This window comes from Planococcus citri, chromosome 2, assembly GCF_950023065.1.
Source record: "Planococcus citri chromosome 2, ihPlaCitr1.1, whole genome shotgun sequence".
Classification (NCBI taxonomy): domain Eukaryota; kingdom Metazoa; phylum Arthropoda; class Insecta; order Hemiptera; family Pseudococcidae; genus Planococcus; species Planococcus citri.
The window spans coordinates 76,772,347-76,783,482 of record NC_088678.1 but is presented as its reverse complement, the minus strand read 5'-3'; the positions used below and the strand labels follow the sequence as shown (position 1 = coordinate 76,783,482).

General features: G+C 33.4%; 1 protein-coding gene across 2 annotated transcripts; it reads right to left on the bottom strand.

Annotated features, from left to right (window-relative positions):
• Positions 1-4,277: 4,277 nt before the first annotated feature.
• Positions 4,278-9,838, bottom strand: LOC135837808 (renin-like). 2 transcript variants are annotated; one of them, XM_065353201.1, is made up of 9 exons: positions 9,602-9,838; positions 9,425-9,470; positions 9,215-9,332; positions 8,100-8,212; positions 7,454-7,617; positions 7,014-7,142; positions 6,138-6,300; positions 5,912-6,007; positions 4,278-4,665 (listed from the first exon to the last, which is right to left on the bottom strand). In XM_065353201.1, the coding sequence occupies exons 1-9, from the start codon at positions 9,673-9,675 to the stop codon at positions 4,432-4,434; spliced, it is 1,137 nt and encodes a 378-aa protein (XP_065209273.1). In that variant the 5' UTR covers positions 9,676-9,838; the 3' UTR covers positions 4,278-4,431. The 2 variants fall into 2 exon arrangements, with proteins under 2 accessions (XP_065209273.1, XP_065209274.1); XM_065353202.1 differs by lacking the exons at positions 9,215-9,332; positions 9,425-9,470 and having other exon boundaries at positions 9,602-9,832.
• Positions 9,839-11,136: the final 1,298 nt, after the last annotated feature.

The window sequence follows — 11,136 nt, the reverse complement described above, 5'->3', positions numbered from 1 at the left end:
TACGAGCTCTGGATTTAAACTGAAAACATATTTTTCTGATTTGTTGAAATCATATTTCGAATCTAGAGGATGTCAATTTCCTGAAATAGTGAGGCATATTTTTCTGACGACGTTTTGTTAGTTGGAAATTTACTTTAGCATCCTGTACAATCATGTCTGCGTGTACATAATTATGATTAATACGTTTTGTGTACTGATTGGAATTTCACGTTCAATGTGTTTTGAAAATGTTTTCTCTTCAAGTAGGTACCTATTTCACATATATCAAGACTAAACAGTGAACGATGCCACGTATCATTTCTGAAACAAGAGGAATATTTGGGAACACAGCGTTGCAAATTTTTCAGTCATTATTGCTGATAGTGATTTAAAAAACTAAAAAAAAATTCAGATAAGTTTTTGGCTACTTTTCCTGATTTTATGAAATTAAGAATCACGACTTATCGAATACGTTTTCGGTAGGAAGCGTTGATTTCGAATTTCTACTCGATTTTTTTACTTAAACGGTTTAGGTGGACTGATTAGATTTTGAATTTAAAATCACTATTTGCATAAATAGATACTTGGTTTTGTCATTTTTCAATGATTGCACTTTATTATTTTTTTCTGATGAGCCATAAAAGAAAATGGGGAGATTGATCCATTTGGAATAAAAATCATCAAGTTGAGCAGTAATTGATTGAGAATTACGAAAAAATTTATGAAGGATCGCTCGAAAAGAAAAACGTAGTTGGTGAAATATTATTTTTGGAGTGGTTTAAATGTTTCAAAATGTTGTCACGATACGGAAAAACTCATTTTCAGCAATCATTCTAGAAGTGGACCTCGAAATTCGTTCAGTCGTAATATGCCATAGGAAAAAGATCCTGAGATGTGAATTGCCAATTCCAAGATTCTGAGACATTTCCCTTCAAAGTTCGAAAGTAGTGGGAACATTTTTTTGGATTAGGTATTTTAAAAAATACAGTGTAAAACTTCCTGGTAAAAACGTTTCCCATAATCCAATAATTTCCGCGGTCATGTGATATCAACCGAACTACGCAGACCCGTTGATTATTTTTGCGTCATCTGCGAAAATAATAATTAGCTGCATAAAAGTTTTATTGTCTATCTGGATTGACTAATGCGACCAGAGCTGCTGGGGAGAATATCATCTATGTCCGAGGCTTAAACAAAGCAATCGGAAACCAAGCATGTATTGAAGCTACATATTCCTCGTATTACAGTTTTCAGAATCCGGGAAATGAATAACACCAGTTTAAATGCATAGGTACGTCGAAGTACTTCTTCACTTCCTCTATGAAGAGAGATCGAGCAAGTTTCTGTTTTTTTTGAAATGCATGAGAGGGATTTGAAGACAAAAGTTTCGGACTGTTTAGATTGAGTGAGGATTTCAGAGGCCTCCCCATTCAGACTACGTAAGACGATACGATACGTTTTTCTAGTTCATATTTCAACAAACAATGAGGAGGACTACTTGCCACAAGAGAGAGAAAAATATATTTAACAAACCGATGCGGTAGGTGATCTCCTGTTTTGGACCAAATAATACCCTTTTTTTGAAAAATATGAGTCACCAAAGTTACTTTTTTAAATTCATGTTTCGCTATGATGTCTGACCTCGGCATTACACAATATGCAACTATAAGCACCTTCTCCGCGTTATCTCTACACGTAAATTAAAATTAATATTTGTATTGTATTTATTTGAGGCATGGGTCACTTAGCATGAAGAGAAAGGTAATGAGCGGTTTGCATTCTTTCAATAGTCTTGAAAATTTTGAAAACAAATTTTTCGAATTAATGAAATTTTTTATTTAATTTTTAAAACAATAGTTTTTTGTATTTTTAGATATTTTACGAATACATTTACCCTCTTAGCTCTGAGATTGGATATAGAAAAGTGGTCCTCAAATAGTAGTTTAATCCGCGCAGGGCCAGCAGCAAAGAGGGCTATGTTCAGGGCACACAGACATCTATAGTATACAGCTACAAGCAAAAAAAGTTCAGCAGACTCTCATTTGGCCCCAATTATACCTAGGAAGCTCATTTTTTTCAATAGAAAGCCCTCGGCGAGTACTTGATGCGAAAAATATAGCGAAGCCCAAATTTTGAATTTAAGGGCCTCAAATTTGGGAAAAAGGGGGCTAAAATTGTGGAGGGAGAAATATTCGGAAAAACCCAAAAACTACCATAAAACAAAAAATTAAATTTTTCGTTTTGAAGTTTTTGATTTTTCACCAAGAATTCAAAAATGAAGATTTTTGAATCTTGATTTCTCGAAGATAAGAAAATATAGACTAATTCAAATCCTCTTTGGCCATCTGGATATCGGATTTATGCACTCTCGTTCTGGTGGAATAATTGGTGATGGAAATATGAGATATCTCTCGCGATTCTATGCTAACTCATTGAGATCTCAGGATCGTACGAATCGCGGATGTAAAATGGGTTCCCTCCCCAATGTTCACATATTTATAATACGTGGGGTTAAAGCTGGAGTTATTGAAGATTGAGTTAAGTTATGATGGAACTTACGACGGAATGATTTATTGTTGGTAAAGTTGGAAGTATTCATTGAATTCTCAAAGTTACGAAAGTTGAATAAAAGTCCAAGACAAATTCACATTTAGGACATTTATTCTTATACTTAAGGGATAAAACAAAGACAAATAAAAAGGATCGCAACCCTGGGGAATTTTGGGAATACTTAAACTAGGAGCAACAAAAAGGAAACCCTGAGCGATGCGTCTGAACTTGAAACTAAAATGCACGTCCTGAGCGATACATCATTTTCAAACAAAAAAGAAAATAAAGAAAGACAATGTGAGCCAAGGTCTTGAAACTTAAGATTAAAGTTGGAATGTGAACCAAGGCAACTTGTGATTAAAACCTATCTCTAGCTTTTCAAAGAGTGATCCGAGACAGCTGAAGATTCACTGAGGTATAGTTGCACCATTCTGTGAACAAATTTGAATCAAGTTAAACCAAGTTTAAGTGACGTATCAATACAAATTTTGGTATGCTAAAAAATAGCCAACAATTTTTATTCGTATTTAAACTGAGTTTAGCATTAAACTGAGTTTAAACCATGATGGTGCAACTAGCCCTAATTGACCCATTGGGACTTAACTTGAGAAACAAAATCATCGCAGATGATGACTAAGTCCGAGGCTGCAGACGCCAAAATTCATCAAAGTCCAATAAATCACGAACTGAAGGAAGCTAAAGCTGGAAACAGTAGGAACCACAGTTGGAAATATTGAGCTAAAGATGGATTTATTGGTCTCTTCTGGCTAATGGGCTCCAGCCCATTAGCGGAGATGGAAGTAAAGTTGGAACTATACTTGGCGGCGTCGATGTCTGCAGTCCTACCTGAATTGTCTCGGATCAGCTCTTTTATAACTGCGCTTTTACGAGAAATCGGGCGGGGAAAGGTACATAGTCAGTGGGGCACGCGCTCAACGCTTCTAGCGGCGCTATCATTCGCGGATGGCGCTAGATTACGTCATATTCGATTATACTCAGCGATATTCGTGTTGAACTGGTTTTTTATTGGTTGTTATCGCGAGAGTGGTGGATAGCTTGGCGCCACCACCTAAAAAACAATGATGTAATCGAGTATAATCGGCTGTATTCGATAATTGCTTGATTATAATTGGACGTAAGCGCCACCACCACTGAGTAGGAAGTTTAAATTGTCGCGGCTTGGTCACTGACGTCATAATTGGTCACTAAAATGATCGAAAATCTGTCGCTTAGGGGGTAGAAAAATATTCTTCTGCTATGGCGAATGAGAATTTTCCTCCCAGTTAACAGATAGGAAAATTTTCTCCCATTAAGGTGACTGAACTTTTCGTAAATAAATTTCTCCCAGTGTAGGTGACGGATAAAAATATTTTTCTCCCACATAAGTGGTAGAAATGCGTGTATTTTTCTCCCACTACAAAATCAACATAAAGAATTTTTGGAAATACGCTTTCTTCCAAATTGTATTTTGAACTGAATTCCAAAATTTGAACCGATTTGGTCCCATAGAAGGGGAGACATGCCCCAAAAACCAACTTTTGGGCCCCCTCCTCTAAATTTTCGAAAAATGGACCGATTTTGCTCATTTGTGTTTTAAAATCTTCCTTATGACGTGTAGATATGTTATAAAACATTTTTAATTCAAAAATTTTTAGTTTAAGCATGAAAAATTAATAATCAAAAAACTCTACTGATTTACTTTTTTGATTGCGCTGAGAATTTCAGTATCGTCATCTCTGAGCAGAAAATTTCGTAATATTAAAATTATTTTATTGATTTGAAGCACATACAATAGATATAGGTTTAGGTAGGTGGTAGGTACCAATTTATTACATAGATTTCCTTAAAATATGAACAAACACACAGTTCAGGAGTCAGGAGATAACATAACCTACTTATTACTTAATAAATCATGAAAAATATAGGTACAATTATTAAGATAACATTATTAATAATAATTACAGTGCTAGCCGAATTACGAACGTTATCATGAATGCTTTCAGCGAATCCAATTCTATCCACCTCCAAATCGAATACAGTGTAAAACTTTCTCGTGAAAACGTTTCCTATAATCCAAGAATTTGTGACGTGTGATATCAACCGAACCATGCAGACCCGTTGATCATTTTGTGTCAACTGCGGAAATAATTAAAGGTTTGACTGTCTATCATGATTGTGCTTAAATGGAAACTAGAAAAATTTGAATGCTTAAGTGGGGTTGAAAGTGAATTTCCAAGAGAGGGTTTTCAATGTGTAAGTCTGTAACACAGAAATATCCCCGAAAAGTCGGCTCACCGGCATCACATTTTTGAAAAATTTTCAGTTTTCTATGTTTCAAAATAATTTTAAAAACAGAAACGAGTATTCTCTGGAAAATAATCATTTTAAAAGGGACAGGTTAACTCTGAAACTGATTCATTTTAGTTTTTAGATTTTCTAAAAAGACGAAAATTTATTTTGGAAACACTCTGTTGGCGTAACACAAGTATACCTTCGGTTAATGTTATCACAGGTCCTTCCTTTTTCGAGCTTCACCCCCCCCCCCCAAAAAAAAAACCTGACTGAAACCGCGAGGCTAAAGGCCGCTAAATCCCAGTGTCGTTGAGATCCAATGCAAGTCCGGTACAAAAAAATAAGAGCTTTCATGAAAATTGTTCACACCCTCTCCTCTAAAGCAAGTTTTTTTTCTATACTTAGTTGAAATTAAAAATGAGTACATAGTTTGCAAAGCAAACCGATAACCCGCCCTACCCCACCAAAAAATGCTGATTTGCATTAGAAGAAAGTTTATTGGAGAAGTTTCTTCTGAAACAGTTTTTCCAAAAAGAAGACGTTTTCTCAAATCAAAAGTTTACTTCAAAAAATATAGGAACTTCATTTTTGAAACTTTTGTTTTAGAAGTTTTTATGAGGTTGAGAGCAAATTTAGTTTCATGACCAACAATTTTTTGAGAGTTTTTTTTCTTTTGCAGAGAAGTATTTTTTTTAAAGAAAGTTTTTCGCAGGCACTTTTTGTTTGCAAGCAAAGTTCAGTAGCTTAATTTTGTTTCATGAAGTTTCCATTTTCCTTTGAAAAATGAAGTTTTCAGTTTTTCTTCAAAAAAAAAGGTTGCATTTTTTGGGCAAAGAATATCATGTTTGCATTTCAAAAGCAAAAATAGCATTAATTTTCTGTTTGAAACTGACGATTGACTTCCTTATCAAAAACTGAGGTTCACAAACATTTTTAAAATGGCGGGCCCGGAGCAAAGTGCCTCACTTGTCTTTACTCCTTTGTCAGTGGCTCTGATTGTTCCTTTGCCCCGTCTGCGCTCCCTCTGGAAGGTCCTATGATTAATCTTATAGGTACATATAAGGTATAGACCATACTTTCAGTGACATACCTGTGTGATGTAATCATTTCCTGTAAGAGTGAAATAATCCTGGTCAGCAGTTCTAAACGAGATGCTCGGTAATGTATGAATTGTTTTGCAGTCGACCTATTTTCAAATAGATAAATTTATTATTTCTACATAAATAATTATGTTCATGAACATGTTATGCAGTTTAAATGTAGAAAAAAAATCAAAGCCAATGACTGAAAAATATCAAGTTGATTATTTTGCTAACCTCCTTGATGTTACTGATTTTCGATGTTGTGGCGTTTAACGCTTTGTAGATTTTCTCAATGAATTCTTCTGGCCCTGTTATGTATGATGAGCTAGGGGTGAGTTCAAATGAGCCTTGGAATTCCATTATTGGAACACTTTTATCGTTATGATGTAACAAAATGCTGTTTAAAAGTAAAAAAATAGAAAACATAATATGTATGAAGCTATTATAAGGATTTTTAAAAACTACACAAAACTATGTATGTAAGTATGCATAATCATAAGTTTCAGTTTGATGATCATAATCAGAGCTCGGATTTTTATGCCGGAGCATATTTTTTGTATGCATAAATAGGGGATTGGGAATTTTTCAATTAACTATCTCCATGATTTACGAAATTTCGAGTGAATTGAGCCTAATTCTTTTATAGCATATTTTGGCATATTTCACCATACCTAAAAGCATAAATAAACGCATATTTCGGTATTTTTTTGGGAATATTTTGTGCTTTTAGAGCATATTTTACGTATTTAGCGGTTTATTTTTCCCCTCACAAAATCTGTAAAACTGGCACTAGCTCACTCGTGCCTACGTTTTATTGTTTATTCTAGGTATTAATAGTGGAATTAGAATTATACCTTTTCGTGATTTTCAAGCATTAAAGTGTTCCTTACCCCTCACATTTTCAAGTATGATGATTTAATGAAGTTTGAATTTCTTGTTGATTTTTCAATTTTGTAAATAGGTAATGAAATAAAACGCTCTGGTTGCATTTTTGTTCGTGAATTCTTGATATTACATAACAATAGTAGTAAAATCAGATAAAAATTGATTTTTCCTGTAAAACAAGAATATATCCGAGCCCTGATCATAATTATAAAAGATGAGGCCTACCTTTGCATTGCAATGTTCCATCCATTATCTTGGCGAGAACTTAAACCAACATATTGCAAGTTACCCTGAAACTTTGTCTTGTCTTCGCCGCATAACATCAGTTCAGAGGTATTATTGTCCCAAGGATAACTAATTATTAAACATCAAAAAATTCACTTCATATCCAATTACAAATAATATGTAGATGAGCAAAGCGAAAAGCTGAAATTATTAGGCAGGTTTTACAAAGTAAGCTATTTTAAGAGCAGATTCGACATTTCTGTCAAGTAATCATTAGACAGTAATGGTGTAGTTGAGTTACGTAACTCGGTAGTAAGTAAGTATGCACTATATGCAGTACAGTTTTGTTGAATCAGGTGTTATAATCTTGTCAATTTGTAAATTTAAATTCCTAAATAATAAGCACATACATAGTGAAATAACACAAGAAAAAAACTTACTCGGTGTAAAGTGAAAATGTGGTCTTCAATCCGAGTTTTTTACAGTGATATAATAAGGAGCTATTATATTGTAATCCCACAATACCATCGTATGGCTTACTGCTGAATAGCGACGAGACGGTAGTTGATAAAAATGACACATTTCGTATCTTCATATTACCTATCTACAGTAAATAAGTGCGTCATAAAGTAGAAATAAGTACAAATGTCAAAAAAAATGTATGTTTTCAATATTTTGCTTTATTCTAAATGGTGGCCTCTAGGCTCACTGCAGTACTTAGAATGTGTGGGTAGACTATACCTATTTCACTCGTATGTTGTCAGTGATGTGAATAAATATTAACCAACAGGTGATTATGAAAAACTTTTGAAATTAATTACTTCGATATGTAAGTTCTTAGGAAAAAAATACCTGCTTTTTAAAAATGTAACGTACCGAATTGTTAACGATTGTGAATTGCAAATAAAATTATACATAGTTAGGTAGTAGGTACCTACAGAATTTTCAAATTGAAGGAACCGTTTGGCAAAGTTTGCCGAAGCAACGGATAACTTAAGTAAGACATGAGACTAAAAATTGTTCACGTTATTACTAGGGCACTGTTTGAGAAGGAGACGATGAACTGTTGCAGTTGTGCTTACTTACTGTAATTGTATCAGATACCGGAACACCAGGAGAAATTTTCTGAATTTTCGTATCAAAGTCATGCCCATATTGAGAAGTTTTCGAGGTTTTGTGATTATAAGTCTTGTGGTTTTCTGCAACAGTAATATACTACGTTTATTATGATTGTATCTTGATACAGAATTATTGTTGCAGCGTTCATCAATTGAGCCTAATTCGAAAAGTAGAACAACTTCTAATGTGAAAATTTGGTTTTTCTGATCTCAACTTTTCAAAAACGTCATCAATAAATTAGTTACTCATTTGAAATTTTAAGCGTGAAAAATAAAACCAATAAATCGGCTCAAGCGAAGCGGGAGCAAAAGCTTTTCCTAAATTGATGATTTTGTCAGCAAATTAAAAATTTTGCCGATAAATTCCTAATTTGCATCGGGTTTTAGTTACATAACAACTTACATAAGTGTACTGGAATCTGGATAAAATTTCACCAATTTCAGACATTCTTCCAGATTTCTTACTACCTACATATTTCAATATTAAAGTAGAAAAAATTATAGATGATGCGTTACAGACACAGATTTGACTTCAATAGTTGGGAAAGTTGTTAATACATTGATTGCCCAGATAAATAAGCCTTGACGATTGTAAAAAATTTGAATTTTTGAAAACTTTGAAACTAAAATAGGTATGGTTGGAATTTTTGTATTTTCCCCACTTTCTCGAATATCTCACAATGTCCCAACTTTTCTCAACTTTCGTAAAATCCTGGAGGGGCTGTCCCTTAGCCCCCTTCGCTTCGATACCTGTGTACCTTTGAAATATGTATTTATTTTAGGATTTTATTCTAATTGTAAGTGCATTTTGATGTCCACTTTTGATACGAGTGACTTGAAAGGAGATGTTGAGGAGTTTCTTTTTTTGAAAGAATTGAAAAGCAAATAAATTTCACAGACTGCAACTATCTAGGTACTACCTACGTGTGGATTTCTGTGATACAAATTATGGGAATTTTTTGGTGAAATACATAAAAATAATAAACGCTCATTCATTGCCATTTGTTGACAAGTCCTGTATCTATGCAGAATGTAACCTTAATCATTTCGTCGATGCTGAGTATTGAAATACTTTTGACTTACGGTCAAGGCAAACTGAACTGTTGCAATAATTTGAGAGCACGTAAATCGCAGACCATCCGAAATAAAATTTTACGTTGAATGTCTGTGGTGGGGTCCCAATTGAAATAGTTCCATAATACTGTAAAATATTGTTCGTTTCATGGTTTGTTATTGATTTAAAAATTCGATTATTATTTTTTCTGATCTGATGTGTTTTGCTCTGATGCTTACGTCAATGTCTTCGCCGTTTCTTTTCTCGTATATTGATAATGGTGCTCTTTCAATGCATAGATCAACATGTTTTTACCCATTGGATTTGAAAATTACGTTGATATGTATCATGTTAGTGAAATTGAATGCCTAATTCAAATAGTTATAACAAAACAATAGAAAATGAATTTTTCTTACCGGATGCCATCTCCTCCAATGTGGTAGATATTTGTGAATACCAATAGTACTGGTAATAAACAGGCTAATTTCATCGCCGCAGCTCAAACTTTCACACAACAAATAAGAATTTCAATTTTTCTTTCTAAATTTAAAACTCAACTATCTACGCACGAGTATGTGCTCTGGACTTATACGGAAAATATATGGTTCTGATTTATTAATATCATATAGTGGATGTCATTTTCCTGAAATACGTACTGAGGCATATTTTTCTCACAACGTTTCGTTAGTTGGAAATTCACTTCAGCATCCTGTATACAATCTTATCAGCTTGTATGATTAATACCTTTAGCGTAATTGAAATTTTGCGTTCGATTTAGTGTATCTATTTAAAAAAAGCATAGAATTGATGGAATATCATTAAAATCCAATATGGAAAAATCGAGTTGGAATTCGAAATCAGCACATTCTTTTTTTAGTTTTTTTAAATGTAGGGTTCAGTGTATAGGGATAACCCCTCACAATTATGATCAAATTGTGGAAAAAAAATTGAAAACCATGTGACATATCGATAGTTATAGTTTTCGATAACGTTGATTTCGAATTTATTTTGATCTCAATTTTTCGATAAGTGGCTCTCCTTAGGCTCCACATGAAAGTCACGAATTTCAAAAAAGTTGAAAAATTTGTGTTATTTATAGTTTGTTGTGTTGTTGGTAGTGCTAATTTCGAATTTCAAGTAGGTATATTTTTAAGAAATGAGTTTCCTAAGCTCCGCAATAAGCTCACAAATGTTGAAAAAAAAATCCGTATGACTAGTGATTATTTTGGATATTTAAATTGCAATAAAATTGCAGAAGCTGTCCTACCATGGATATTAATTCTAAAAGTGCAAAAATGGTCTTTCTACGCCATAAATGTTTCCTATACATTATTTTACTTCATTTTGAGAAAGAGTTCGACGTGATATTATGTTATCAATTTTTTAAAAAATTTTTATTTGATATTTGATCATAATTGTTAGATCACGTTATTTATTTTTAGAGTGGTACTTTTACCCGCTTCCTGACATTTTAATGATATAAATAATTATAAAAATTGAATACTTTGAATGCGAACTATCAACCTCACTTCTGTCGATTCGCCTTCATCATTGTGATGATACCTACATAACTTTTTATTCGAGGAAAAAAAAATGAAAAATTGAATCATTAGTTCAGCATTAAGCACTTCATATGTATAATTCTGAAAGGCTGTTTGAAACGACAAATTTCTACGTATCATAATGATTTATTTCACTCATTTCCGTTAAGAATAATAATTGAAAGATAACGTGGCTTGATACGTATTGAAATTTTTACTTTGAATGGAATCTATTAACGTCACTTTCCCTGTTTCGCGTTTGTCGACGGGTAAGGGTAGGATGCCTATACATTATTTTTCATTTTTGAAGAAAAAAATTGAAAAATGGAATTATTAGCTCGCCAGCACAAATATTATAGGCTAATATAATTCGTGGAAGCTGTTTAAAAGACTTTCCGACATAATGATAC